The sequence below is a fragment of the Vidua macroura genome, chromosome 2 (assembly GCF_024509145.1).
Source record: "Vidua macroura isolate BioBank_ID:100142 chromosome 2, ASM2450914v1, whole genome shotgun sequence".
Classification (NCBI taxonomy): domain Eukaryota; kingdom Metazoa; phylum Chordata; class Aves; order Passeriformes; family Viduidae; genus Vidua; species Vidua macroura.
Window position 1 is genome coordinate 15,688,422 of NC_071572.1, and position 14,971 is coordinate 15,703,392.

The 14,971-nt window shown below is 40.7% G+C and overlaps 1 protein-coding gene across 1 annotated transcript in view; it reads right to left on the bottom strand.

Moving 5' to 3' along the window:
• The window catches only part of PPEF1 (protein phosphatase with EF-hand domain 1), a 37,631-nt gene continuing 22,660 nt past the window's right edge, over positions 1-14,971 (bottom strand). The window contains exons 7-17 of the mRNA XM_053971530.1: positions 14,815-14,861; positions 10,718-10,884; positions 9,128-9,164; positions 8,506-8,655; positions 6,095-6,295; positions 4,559-4,744; positions 3,793-3,935; positions 3,053-3,159; positions 1,932-2,095; positions 1,007-1,091; positions 1-540 (exon numbers count right to left, since the gene is read on the bottom strand). Of these exons, the coding sequence (XP_053827505.1) occupies positions 350-540; positions 1,007-1,091; positions 1,932-2,095; positions 3,053-3,159; positions 3,793-3,935; positions 4,559-4,744; positions 6,095-6,295; positions 8,506-8,655; positions 9,128-9,164; positions 10,718-10,884; positions 14,815-14,861 (1,478 nt within the window). The 3' untranslated portion in view covers positions 1-349. The remainder of the gene's footprint in view (positions 541-1,006; positions 1,092-1,931; positions 2,096-3,052; positions 3,160-3,792; positions 3,936-4,558; positions 4,745-6,094; positions 6,296-8,505; positions 8,656-9,127; positions 9,165-10,717; positions 10,885-14,814; positions 14,862-14,971) is intronic.

Consider the following 14,971-nt stretch of genomic DNA (forward strand, 5'->3'; position numbering starts at 1 on the left):
GGTTATCAATGCACTCAGCTGTCACTAAGGACTGCTGACAGACATGTACCAAAGTCTCTCTTCCTACACAGCTGTAGGCATGACCTTGGCAATGGTCAGGGATTAGACTGATGGGGGAGATGCCACCAAGAGGAGGGGATGAATTGTAAGGTCCTGCCAGTGTGTGGCAGTGACACAGTAATACTCTAAGTGTGGGTTTTCATCTCCTCTATCCCATTATTAGCAGGTACAGATCATCTAGGAAGGGCTAAATAAAGGCTTGCACTGTGACCCTATCAAGCAGCCCTTTTATGACTAACGACAGCAAGCTGAGCTTCCAAGACAACCCACAACAAGTTCTGCCTTTTCATTAGGTTGCCTTTTTCTCAAGTCTGTGAACAACGTGAAAGGCTTCTAAAAATTCGTTGAAGTCAATGTGGCCATCTTTGTTGTAGTCTATGCTGAGAACTAACTTGTCAATGGAGTCATCCTGTATATCAATGCCCAGATGAGAAGTGAACAGTCTCCATGTCTGGCTGAATTCCTCAAGAGAAATCAAACCTAAAGGAGACAGACAATAGGTTGCTTTTGGCAGTGTTGTTTCCCCTTCCTGCATAAACACACACATGCACCCTCCTTCACTGCAAGAAAGTTACCTGCCTATTGTGCTGGAGTTAGTGCTTTCATTATTGAAGCACATTTTTACTTTAGGTAATGATTGAATGCTTTTGACAGTGGAATTGAGAGAGCAGTAAAGGGGAAGACTAGAGTGGAAGAGAGAAAAAGCCCCTAAAAGAGCAAAGCCAATACTGGAGCTGGGGTATATGAGAATCTTTTCTTGTTAGGCTCTGTGCACTGTCCTTATATGATTGCAGCCTGACTGCTTAAAATAGTTTCCACCAAACTGGAGAAATTATATCACCTGTGGTTCCTCTATATTTAGAAGCCTTAAGGAGGAAACGCAGTGGGGAAAAGATAACTGGTATAGGCTCCCTAGAGCTGACACAGTGAAGTTACCTGGACTTACCTGAGTGATCTTTGTCAATTATGTTAAAGATGATCTCCAGATCCTTTCTGTATCTGCACAGTGTTTCTGCCAAAGCTGGCTGAGCCTGGTTTTGAAATCACATACAAGAAGCTATTCAGACCTTGGTTTGAGTTAATTTAACCAACAGAATATCTACTCTCCAATTTCCATTTCCCAGTTTAGCTGTCAAATGTGAAAAAACAAATCTTTATGCTTGAGTTCTCTGGAATGACACTTCTGTGTCTTGCCCTGAGGAATAATCAGATAAAACCCATCACTTTCAGATGGCAGGGCAAGGGGGGAAGGAGCCCTTCACACCTCCTACCTTCAGTAATTATTTGTGGAAATAATCTTGGATAATCTAGGGAAGATGGTGTAGACCATGCACTCAAAGCACTCACTATACAGATGTGAATGGGTCCTGCTGTTTAGGAAAATTGTGGTGATACCTCTGTTCCAAAGCACTGTGCAGCCATTTGGTAACAACTGGGCTCTGTAGAAGTGACCTCAGATACCATTATAAACATCTAAAAGTCCATCTATAAATGTGACTTCCTCCCACAGGGGCCTGAACTGCCTCTGGAGCTTGTTTGAAATGCTCATTTCAAAGAGTAGGGTTTGAGTGCTCTGGGCAGGATTTGTCACATCTCCTCAGCTCCGTTATCTAAACGCCCTCGAGAGCCAAGAGAAAGTAAGAAGCAGTTCTAGCATGTGATTCATCCAACCTATTTTAAGCATCTACCTTAGCAGGGAATGATGATTCGTACCCTAGAAGTGCTCATTTTCCTCCAGTGACTATAAAAGGAAGCTCAGCAACTAGTTCAGCTGTAGATGTCTACTTGTTGGGCCAAACCACTGTCTTGTGCTTCAAATTGCACCAAAAGTTGTTCCTCCAAGAACTGCAAGGAAGTGTTTTCCTTTTTACCTCTTTTATAGATTGACCCATTTTCAAATCATAAAAACATGACATGAAGTCAACTTCTCCATCTGGGTTCATCTGTGCTAACTGAGACCGCAGCATCCTCCAGGGCAGTTCCAGCTGCAGGACAGACTCCATTGCTGCAGCCCAGTCATTGACAGAAATCCTGCCTGCCAGAAGAGGTCAGGTCATGGTTAAAAGTACAGGACACAGCACACATCAGTCACCAGCACAAAGGGTTACAAAACACAAGGATTTTCTCTGAACCCTGGGATAAAAGCCCTCATAACAAAGGAGTGGTGGGGTTGGACTAGGCATTCCCACAGGTCCCTTCCAGTCACAAAGTTGTGATGCTGTTATGATGTTTACCATTTGAGAAAGCCACATTATGCCATGAAGAGTACTTCAGGTTTCAGCTGGGCTGCAATTAGAATGACATGTGGCTGAAAACTCAACACAGAAATAGGTGAAACAGTTCAGTGGCCAAAGAAAGAATATCGTATTATTGAGTGCCCTTGTAAGGACACAGTCAAGTGAGAAGCCATCACAAGGAAAAGTTGTATTTGTGGCAGAAATAAACTTGCTTCTACATAAAAGGTCCATCTATTAACTTAGCACTGATTTTTCTTCAGCTGAGGGGTGAGTGTGTGTCTGCTAGGGGCATAGGCAGACTGTGTGTCTGCTGGAGGCATAGGCAGGCAACTTTCCCCAGATACCTCCCAGACTCAGAAGGAGACCAATTCCACACTCCCCACCTGAGACCCCACTTCCCTGTCTGACACATTCTGAAGACAGTCCTGCATTAAGGTGGTGGTGACCTTTGAGCTTCTGGAACTGGATTTGCCTTCCCAAACTCTCTACCCAACAGCAAATACCATTTCTTTATTTGCCCATGTCTTTCAGTTTTCTTTTTCCTACTTCAAGCTTCAAGCTGTTTGGGCTAAGCCCTTCCCAATGCCTATCCTCCTCTGTGGTCATGAAAAACAAGGTCAACCAGCCTCTGCTGCCCTCAGCCTGACACTGGCAGGCAGGCAGGACTCCTCTCCATGGAGTTTGTCCCCTCTGCCTCCCACACACATGGAAGCTGTTTTCCCCATGGTAGCAACCGGACAGAGAGGAAGTAGTACCTGTGCCATTGATGTCGTACTGTGCAAAAGCACTGATGAGTTCAGACCTGTGTGCATAAATCTTCTCTCGTAAGGACTTTAAGGCAGATGATTCAATTGTACCTACCCTAGGAGGAAAAAAATCAGCAGATTATTAAAGGATTAAATTCCTCTAGCAGGTTATGCTTTTCAACCCTCATAATAAAATTCTTATATCCTTTAACATGTAGTATGTTTAGGGTCTAGTATGTTTTAAGTAGGATGACCCAAAACTCACTAGAACAACATCCAGTGGGGGGAAACCCCAAACCAAACAAAACCAACAATGCTCCACAAGAATAAACTGAGTTTTTGAGATAATTGAGTTTATGCAGGTAATTCTAAGCTGCTTTCCTTTAGTAATCTGACCACACTACTAGGCATGGCAAAGCTGTCATGATAAACTTTTGAGACTCAATTCATAACAGGATTTGTCCAGATTAACACTGCAGCCTTAAAGCAAACAGGTGCAGGCCATTTATGAGTCCGTGACAATTGTCAGTTCTAACTGCTTACCTCATTGGGTGTTTCTCAGGAAACCAAGTTAAGCACCCAGAACATCTTTTGTCTACTGTATTAATTTTTAAATTGTAAAACAGAAAACCAGTGAGAATCAAGGAAAATGGATGCCTATTCAGTTATTCAGTCAAGCTCTAGATTTGTGGCAGGTACACTCAGTGTGAGGTGACTCCATGCTCACTGCATGCAACACACAGCTTTACCTCTCCCGGAGATTCTGCCTGCGCGTGAACTTGCTGACCTGGTACTGCACAAACCGAGGGGTCAGCTCGGGGTTCAGCTTGATGTAAGCGCCCCGGTTACTGCCCTCTTCATAATAGTTAGAGGCAGAGAATATGGTGATAACCTGACATAGGAAACAAAGAAACTGGATTGGCCAGAATAGCTCTTCCTGACACTTATTTCTGAAACTGATTTGAGAAAAAATTCCAGGTTACAAAATCATGTGTCTACATTTAAAACCCTGTCATTCACCAAATTGCTCTCGCCTTTTGAGTCAGAGCTCTGGGCCTTTATTTTTGACCTGTCAGACTTCAGAGAGCAGTGAGATATAACAAGCTGTTTAAGAGAAACCTCTTTCAAAGAGAGACCTGATTTTCAGGATTCTTGTTGGCCTCCCAATACAGAATGTTAGAAAGCAGGGCCAGAAGAGAAATAAGTAAGTTAAAGGCTTCTAGAGCCTTAGAGGATGTCTTGAACTGTATTTACACACAACTCTTGTTGGGGATTTTGTTGATGTCCATTTGTTTTCATGTAAGTAATAAATTGGTCCCCACTCCCTAAAGATGTAAAGAATTTTTTTACTTGGAACTCAGTAATTTGTTGTAACATCTATCTAGGACAAAGTTCCCCCAAACCCACTTTAACAAAGTGACTCTCTTTTTTTAAAATAAATTTTGCAGACAAATCTACTGTGGATGTTCCTGTGAAATTCACAGGAGAATTCTACTTTACATGGAAGCATCTTACCTTCCCATCATGACTGATCTCATAACCTTCTGGCTTAAATTCATGAGACCTGATGAGCATCTTCAGATTATATCTCTCAAACAGCTTGGCAGTAACATCGGGACCAAAGTAACAACCTCCTCCTCGACACTTGTTTGGTGTACAGCCATTTTGGCTTCTTGGATCACTCCACAGAATGTCAAGGATCTATAAATAGCAAACTCAAGCAAGTGAGGACTGATAGCAGGGGAAGACTGACAGGCTATGGCTGTCTAAAGTAGTGGCCACAGCAAAAGCCCCACAGTACAGGGAGAAAACACATAGGTCTTGGGGGTTTTCCTTCTTTTCAGGACCATATCCTTTTGGGCTGAGACTTTTGTTCTACTTTTTAAGAAATATTATCTAGATTTTGGATGAACTTTTTTGTTTCAGAAGAAATATCATTTCAGCAATGTACCTCCTTTCACAGCTGAGGTTTTCAGACTTGGGCAGGTGCACCAGAAAGGTTACCTGGGCTAATTCAATGAGTAAAAAGGCTGCTTTCTTCACAGGTTGGTAGGAGAGGCAATTTCTATTTCCCAGCACAGACTGGACAACCACATTGGTCCATGGTTTTAGCTAAGCTTGGGAGTACCTACTCTAAACATGACAAGAGTTGCCTTTGGCTTTAATGTCTTCAGTTAGCTCACATTTCAAACCGACATTTTACATATTAGCATTTTAGTAGGGTTCAGACATGAAGATGAATTATCATGGTTTAATTCTAGTCAGTAGCAAACATTATTCAAAATGTGTTTGTTTAAACTTTTCTGGAGAAGGTTTGCATTAACACATTCCACTTCATGTTTGTGTGCATCTCTTAGTGGATGAATGATTAGCTGGGGGAGTGTCAGATTTGGGGGGGGAAAGGGGAACCTTGCTTGTGCTCATTATGTTAGTTTTTAGGTCAGATAGGTATCTTGGGAAATCAGATTTTCAGAGAAATTAAGCTTTTCAAATTGTCACAATTTATTAAATTACAGTATAACAAAAGCTCTATATTTGCTCTGATATTCAAGATTAAATTAACAGCCAGAGGACAAAAACTTCCCACTTCTGAGTAATCTGCCTGTATGTCTCAGGAGCTGGGTGGCTTTTTTTGGGCTATATCAGCATTCAGTTGCCAAAAGCACAGCCAAAAAAAGGTGCTTTATCTCACCAGCAATTGCTGTCTGACCTGTTTAAACCAACAACCATTTATGTACCAACAGATCCAACCACAGGAGGGCAAGCAAACCCATTTCCTACTGAGCAGTTTCCTCCTCCTAACGGCTATGGAAAAAAAAAAAAAAAATACTGGGTGAATTTTACTTGTAAGGTACAAAACCCCAAGCTTTTATTATCAGCTCTACAAAAAGCATCCAAAAAAACTAATCGGTATGTAATATACTCCTTAGACTGACTGTTTTCCTATTAAGAGACAGTTCACTCAGACTCGTGAACGCACTGCCAGAACAGAACACCGGCTGAGTTTGTGCGGGAGGGGTTTGGTATCAGTGTGTCTTTAGTTTCACCTACTTGTTTCCATTCCTTCAGGGCGGAGTCTGGAGGCAAATTTGAACCTGAAGGCTCAGTGGAGCCCGATGAAGAGATGTGTTGTGTCTTCCCTGCAACATGCTGGTTGGCAACGTGTTTACTGGGTTTGGTCGTGGGAATTCTCTTCTTCATTTGGTCCTGTCTGTTTCTCACTGACTTTGGTGGCCGCATCAAAGATTTCAACTTAAAAAAAAAAGTTACTATCACAACAACAGAAGTTGATACAGAGATGTTGGCTGAAAGGCACATCCGCTCATGTTTCCTGTACTCAGGAGAACTCCTTGAGAGTTCAACTAATGTTAACTCTCATAATATCCTGATTTCACAGGTTTGGGAGAAGCTGCAGGTATTTGGCACTTGCAGAAATTTTGCTTTATACCTATCAGTAATCAGGCTCTTCAGAGCTGCTTTCATATTCTTATCCAGACACACACACTCATTCCAAACACAGTAAATCTGAAGGTCTCACTATACAGCAAGTGGGGCCTGGGCTCGGGGAAGACACTTCAGTGCCCAGTTTCCCTGGGAACAAAATAAACATTCAAATTGTACAGAACGTGAAACTCCGCTTCTGCTTTGACACAGAACTGTGCTGTTAGATTAATTTGGCTAAATTAAATGGAGTATCAGGAAGACAGTAGTGAAACTGATGGAATATTATATCAGGCCTTATACTTTTAAATCAAACTCCTCAAACATGCATGGGCATTTGCTATTCTGGAATGGTGCACTATGGTTCCACAAATGACCATTAACATGGATTCTTCTCCAGGGAATGTCTTCTCATTTGAAATTCTCTCATACTAGCTTATTTCTAGAACAAAGCCAAAATAAACCCCAAAACCAAACCAACCAACCAACCCAAAAAATCCAAAGCAAAACACAAAATCCCAAACCAAAAAAAAACCCACCCACCAATAAAATATACACAGTTGGCAGACCCCCAGATTTTACTCTTTAACAAAGGAAAGGACTAATTCAAAACAAATGCACAACACAGGGTTATATGCCAGTGCACTGACCTGTATTGAAACCTGTCCACTGCCAGCTGCAGCAATTAAAGTATATCACTTGGCCTTGAGTGACACGGCCCTGGGTTGTGGCCCACACATGTCTCATTAGTAATGCTCTCCTGTGGCAGCTACTTTGACCTGTTAATTCTGCATTTCACAGATACAACATTTCACAGAAACATGCAGAGCTGAGCCCTGGTGAAAGCATGGGCAGAACTCAGCTCACAGTTAGGACACCTCTATCTGTAGTTAGGCACCCAGTTTTAGTGCACAGTGGTGCAGCCAACGGAGCCTAGACGCCAATGATCAGAAGTACTCATGCCCTTTTTCACATCTTTAAAAAAGAGACACAACTCACTGTGCTGCAAAGCATTTATTTCTGCTTTAGAAAATATGAGGATGACAAAAATAGCACTAGATTCCACAGACATTGATGACAGGGTACACTAAGTTGCTCAAACATTGGTCTCCTATGCCATCTGAGCTGCTCCACTATGGCTGTGAATTCGTGCGAGGGGGGCAGACACAAATCTGGCCTAAAGGACTGGTGGAGGGGACCTACAGAGAAGACTTCCTTTGGAGGCAGGCTAAGGCCAGAGGGGACATCCCTAGCCAATGGGGCACTTCCTTGAACAGCACTGGAGACGTGTGCCTAAGTAATGATATCCACCAAATCTCCTGGATCTCCACTGTCTATAAGGAGTCTCAGCACCCTGATCACAAGCAGACATCTTGATTCAGTTGTTCATATTGAGACCAAATCCCCCACTATTTTTAGCTGATTTGAAAGGTCAGTGTTTGCTCATCATTTCAGAAAAAAACATGAACATTTTTGTCTTCTAAATCCCTGAAAAGCAGTAGATAATGTTTTATCAAGGCCAGTTCTTGAATTTTGATCCTTCTGGAAAGGCTCTCCCACATGTACAACACTCAGCTGCTGCCAAGGGAGCGCCTCACAGGTGGAGAACATCCCCCACACAACAGATGGCAGAAGCACAACCCCAGGAAAAAAGGCAGTGCTGGAAATATGTGGCTAAATTGATTTCTAAAGTGTTTAAAGGAAATGCTCAGGAATCAAGTCCTTTTCATACTTTTTGGCTAATGTGTCATCACTGCAGGAGGAGTCATCTAAAGTGGCTTTAGCTATTTTACGGTCAAAAGACCCGTGTTATGTGGAGAGCCAGACAACTGGCTCTCAACACCTACTGCAACCTTGCTTCCTAAGCCCTGATTTTGAAGAAAAATTGGACTATTATTTTTCTTACATGCCTTATACTGCTGCCATTTCCTTTCCTAATGCAAATGACCTGATACTAGCATTCATAGCGCAACATTTCTAAAAGAAAACAAAATTACCCTCACATGAATATGATCTCTTACCTTATTTCTCTCAAGCGCATTCAGGAAATCCAAATCTGTGGTGTCTGAAATCCCCCCATGCAGGATAAGAACTTTGCTATCAATTATAGTGGCAAGGGGAAGCCAGCTAAAAACATCTCGCAGAAGACACAAAATCTGTTTCCAATGGTCCTGTAAAATATACTCTTACATTAGATCCTATTTCTGGCAAATTCTGTTGCTTCTAAGTTCAAGATTTTGCTGAAGTGTCTGCTACAATTTATATGAACAGTTTTATTCAGGTGATATCCTGAACTGCAACCCTGACAAACATGTTCCAACATTTACTTTAGGGTCATTTAATTGTCTCTGTAGCGTTTCACTTTTTTCTTTCATGTTTACCTCTTTTTGTGTTCTTGATTGTTCTTATGGATGTTACTTATTTCATCCCATAGATCTCTGGGCATAAGAAACTAGCACTTAAAATTGTTTTGTCAGTTATTCCACTGATAGGTCAAAATAATTTCACCTACATCACTAAAGTAATGCTCTGCTACACCTAAATAAACTGGTTTGAACTTTTCTTGTTTACACAGGTTTCATTTTACATGTGCAATTCTACCAAAAAAAAAAAAAAATACAGGGTAAGGAGGAGGACTCTTACCTTGTACTTCTTTGAAACTTCTTTTGTGAATCCATATCTGAAAACAGGATGGCATCATGAACTGGTTTTCGGTATGCACCTTCTGCATGGTTTCCTGTGCTATGGTGTTTTCCTGGAGTTTTCTAGCCCCCTTTTTCACCTGCCATTCCATCTCACCTCAGCTGAAATGTGCTTTCCTCCACTCTGTCTTGAGATTTGAGTTAAATTCGTTTCTTGTGCATAACAGAGGTTGGGAACAGAATCCAGCCTAGTAGTTATTAAGAGGCCTTTTGCCAGTTCTACCTCTTAGATACCAGAGAGAAATTTCAAAGGAACCTGATGATGGGCAAAAATTCCCACAAAATCTTCAGAGAGTTTTTGTCTTAACTATCATATAATGATAGAATCATATCATAGAATGGTTTAGGTTGGAAGGGGCCTTAAAGATCATCTCATTCCAACCCCCTGCCATGGGCAGGGGCACCTTCCACTAGATCAGATTGCTCAGAGCTTCATCCAACTGTCATGTCTTTTCCCCCACAAGGGACAAGGATTTTAGTACCTAATTCTTTTAACTCTGAGATATCCTTCATCAAGGGGCATTTTCACAACACTCAGCTTTCAAATTTACCAATGTGCAGCACTGCTAATCAAAACAAAGCGTGATAGACAGGAATACCTCCGTGCACTCCATACCATCACAGACTTAGTTAATATTTTCTGCTATTCTGGAGAGGAATTTTCCTACCTTGTAGGTTAAGTAACTGATCTTGGTTCATGTTTGTTGTTTTTTAGGGTGTTTTCAATTAAGTGCTGAAAAAGTAATTATCACATGAAACTGATTCACTTTTGTGGATCATTAGTAGGACTTGCCTATGGGCCTCTGAGCCGGGTGCTGACACAGAGGTCTGTGTTAAAACAGCAATACATCCTGTGTGCACACATCAAATGATGCCAGGGCTACAGCAGCTTACCCACTACTCAGTCACCCAAAGGCTTTCTGGGGCAGTTTAGAATTGTAGGGAGTAGGACTGAGGAATTCTCACATGTCTGAGGTGCTTTTTGTCTCCAAGTCACACTTTGACTACAGCCAGAGCCACTGGCTGTGCTCACTCCCTTGCCTGCACTGCACAGCTGAGTGCAAATGTCTGTGTTAGAAAACAGGGTGTCAGCTTTCCTGCACTGACACCTCCAACTGATGAAGCTCCTCGGAGCAAAGGGTAGGATATTTACCTGCCCTTTGTGTTACAGAAGTGAAATCTTAGTTAAAAGTTAACTAAAATATCAAATTTCACTAAATATGTGCTTTAAGTAAAATACAATCCTTCTATCCATTCTTCCCCAATTTTGATACTCTGGAAGCTGCACTAAGCCCTCTGACTTCAATGGATTATGATTAGATCAAAGACAAGACATGATTGCCATTCAGATGTCTGTGTGTAGTGAGGATGTTCCTTCCCCACACACATGCTGAAAAGGCAAAGCTCTACCTGACTACTTAATAAAATATTATTTCTGTTTTAGGGTGTCACAGTGGCTAAAGTAGCATTCAAAAGCTCAAAAATTTCTAGTGATAGGCCAGATATTACCTGCCCCACTCCCAAAATCTACCTCAGGTTCATGATGTAGTCTTCATGGTTTCCTCTATTCAAGTGTAAATCATTGGGATAGATAAGAAGAAATGCAAATAGGATTATAAGTATTTCCATAGAATTTTTCCCTCTGTCGACAAAATCACCATTAAAGACATAGCAGTTTTGTTGTGAAGGCAGACCATTCTGCAGAAAGAAAAAAAAAAAGGGGGGGCATTTAGAGAGGCTGCTATGCTACTGTAATAAAGTAAATAGCATTTAAATGAGATCCCATTGCTAGAAATTCCAAAAAAAACCCTGCATAATACAGAGATCTAAAATGCCACATTTCTTTATTTCCACTGTTTAGAATAAAAGCCTTCATATCAGACAACCTGAGCCATTAGAGAAGAAAGGACCTCTCTGGCTGTTCTTACAATGCCATCTCTAATCCTTTCCTCTACCTATTAAATTAAATTGAAAGGGACCAAAAGGAACATCAGTCTTGTAGTAAAATATACGTTTTTGTTAATGCAACTGTTCCCAGGAAATTATGCACTTGTAAACAGAAGGGAGTCATTCAGTTTGAATGGAAGATAAGAAATGCATGAAAAATTATCTTCTGATGTAAGTTTGAATGGATTTCATATATTTACATTGTTTGCAGTGTATGCTTCCAAAACTCCTGAGAAGGACTATAGTCCAGATGCTACAAAATCTTAAGACAGAATTTAAAATTTGAAGAGTTTGATTTCACTTGCTTTAATCATGAAAGCACTACCTGAATTTCACTCATGAGAGTCAAGATATACTTGAAAGCTCACAAATCTGAGAGGTTGTATATACAGGTTTTTCTTACCTTATTTTTTTTTTTCTGAAGATACAGAGGAATGCTTTATTATAAATGGTGACTTAGTAAAGACAAGTATTTTGAACTGATGGTATGCTTTATTAGATTAATTACCAGCACATGAATGGGTGCCACCTGCTTACAGAAAATACAGCACCTCCTATATGTAGCTTCATCATTTCCAGTCATGAGTATCAGAAATAGTATTTCAACTTTGACTTGCCAGAAAAGGGAAACCTGTTTTCTCAACTGATATGTACAAGAAATATCAATAGAACATCTATAAAATTACGTTATAACTGTGGAAGCCACTCTTAAAAGTTCTGGCAGTATTGCTGGACATCCCACTTCTTGAATATATCTACAGTATCAGTGTCAAGCTTTTCTTGTGTTCCTATGGCATTACTGGTATTCTGCCTTAGTGGGTTTATTGCAGGATGTGTAATGTGGCCAGGGACTGATATAATGTGTCATTTAAATCCTTATGAGAATATCTTTTTTTGTCCCAATCAGTGTTCTGTGCTTTCATGTTAGGTTGCAGTAGTGAACCCTGGTCTCTCCATCCTGGCTGCTGTAAATTCAGCTTCCTTGGATTTTGCTATAGCCTGTCCTGAGCCCTTTCCAAGTTAACTTGGAAAGCGCCTTTGCTTGCTCTGTGCTCACGGGCATGGCAATGTATGAGGCTCTTCTAATGCAGTGGGTTGAAGTGATTTTAAAAAGGAGAGGATGGATTTCAGGAGTGGAACAGACAGCAGAAACTCAGCAGCAGTTTCTGGAAAGATGGATAAACAATAAATAAATAAAGGCTTTGCCTTAAAGCCAATAGGCATGCAAATCCACCAGCAGATTGTGAGTATACACACAACCACTCTAACTGCAGTTCTCATGGAAAGACACATTTACTGGAGCACCCTTCAGACACTATCACCCTTACACACAATTTGAGTTTTAAACAAGTTTGATTTGGACTTCCAACTTCAATTTAATTTTGTTCCACACTCATGCACTTTCCTTTTCTGTGGTTTCAACCAACAATGAGAGCAAAACTAAAGTAAAGGCTGCTGCAGCCTCTGACATGTCAGAGAGGCAAACAAGGCCCTCTAATGACTAGCATCTTGCTGCTAGGCAAGATCATTACCGCATCTCCTGGGTTAGTGATTAATTAACTTCTGTTTGTTGTTGGCATTTTCTACTGCTTCAGGCCATTTCTATCTATAGCATCCCTTTAACAGTCTAACTGAGCAATACATAATTAAAAATTCAAGTGTTTCATGGAATATCAGGAAATGCTGTAATTTAATGAAGATTAATGCAGGGTCTGAATGAACCTTACAAACTGGCTATTGAGGAAAAAAAAGTAAGTGTCTTAGATTCAGCCAAACCAGGTGTAAGGATTATACACCATCTGCAGCATTGTATCAATATACTATAGATTGCCAGCTCTGTGTGTTTGCTGGGGGTGGTCTGTGGAAGTGACAAGCCTGGTCTGCATGTAGACCTCCAGAATCAATTTCAGCTCTGCACAGCCCTGTGCAGAGCGAGATCACTCCCATGGCATAGTTTAGGATTGCACCCTCTTGTTCAAGGTAGTTTGAACCAGCTTGGAGGATGAAATCCCTTCCAACTGAAACAGAGTTTAGGAAGGAGGAAAAAAAATGGATCCCAGAAGCCAATTGGGTTCACTGCTCATCTGAGTAAAGTGCTCAGAGGGGACAGAAAATAGTGTGATTTAATTTGCTTCTAAATAACTAATCAGCTCTATCATATGCTCTCTATATTCTCAACTACTTTGAAATGACAAAACATTTGCCCATTTTATTTGATTTGATGGAAGGGACTTCCCTAGAAATTTAACAGAGAACAACTGGGTGTTATCTCTAGTCTGAAGTCAGTGGGAGTTTTGGCTCTGAATTTACTGAAGTCAGGATGAGAGTTGCTTGTTTTTTTCTCTTTATAACATCCATTAGTGGGGGGGAAAGAATTGGCATCTGTTTACTCCAGAAAAATAAAATGCAGGCTGATTGCAGTTGTAAATATAATTATATCTGAGCATTTATCTCCAAAATACTTATATTTCCCATTCCAGGTTCTGTGTGTGAAACCAATATGTGTCGTACTTATTCCAATTTTAAAAAGAGAGCTAAACAACCAAAAGACTGCAAGCCAAGAACCAGCTAAAGATGGTTGATTAGTAAGAAAAGCAGGACTCTGTAAAAGGTCTGATTATATTTTAACTATACTTCAACAGACTTCGGGTGTGCACTTGGGCAAAACAACCACATTTACATTGAACAAGTCTCAGATGAAGTGTAACAAAGCTGGAATCAGGGGGAGAATGACACCATTTAAACACCTGGTTTAGCTCACTCCAGTCTCCATTCAGTGCAGATGAATGTGTAAGGATCTGACACAAACCCTTCCCCCCTGCCCTGGAAAGCTCAAATCAAAGAGAGTACCTGCTCAATCAAAGGTGGTGATTCATCCTGAAGATAAATGTGAAACTAAATACACAACATTTCCTGCATCTTCAGTTAAACATACAATTGTGGAAAAGCTAGCCTGGAGATTAATTTGTTTTACACATCAGTAAAACAGAGCTATGCTTTTTTAGCATGATAAAAAAGGATATGTGAAGGGTGCCCAAAGCACTTTTATTTTTTGCAGACCATGTGATTGCTTCCAAGGCTTAAAAAGCTTTTAAACACCACTCTTTCTTGTTTCCTGATAAAAACAAAAACACTCCCCTCCCAAAAAAACCCCAACGACAACAAAAAACCGACAAACCCAAAAAACCAAACCAAACTAAAAAAACCCAACCAAACAACAAAACCCCCAAGCCAACGCAAAAGCAAACCAAAAAACCTGCAGGTATCAGTGGAAGGCCTAAATGAAAGCTTCTGCATTTTTTCTTGAATGTTAAAATTATCCATGGTGTAGTGTTACATCAGGAACTCAGTTAGCTCCTGATTTTAGCAGACTTCAGTCAATATGGAATTTAAAACAGTGGCAGAACTTTGGAGACTTTGCAAGGAGTCCTCTTATGTTTTGGCCCATGCTGCAGTTCAGCATTCAGGAAAACAATAATGTCCTTGATCTCCTTCACAGTGAGCAGGAGGATATGAAGAAGGGAAAGCCCTGACAAAGACACCAAATTGTTCCATGATTTGTGTGTGGTGTACGGACACCACATAAGCAGTTCTAATGGTGATAAATCTGTCACATATAAATAACTGTTCTTAATAATAAGTCATAAAGTGAAAATGCTACATCTCAGAGTACCTACTTACCTTATAGAATATCAGCAAAAGATCATCCAGGTTTCCATGCAAATCTCCTACAGGAAACAAAAAGAATTTTTAAAAAAGTTCTCACAGAGAAGGAAGAAACTAGAATTATAAAACCGGAATTAGCTGGATCTAATACCTTTTTATACTGCACAACTGA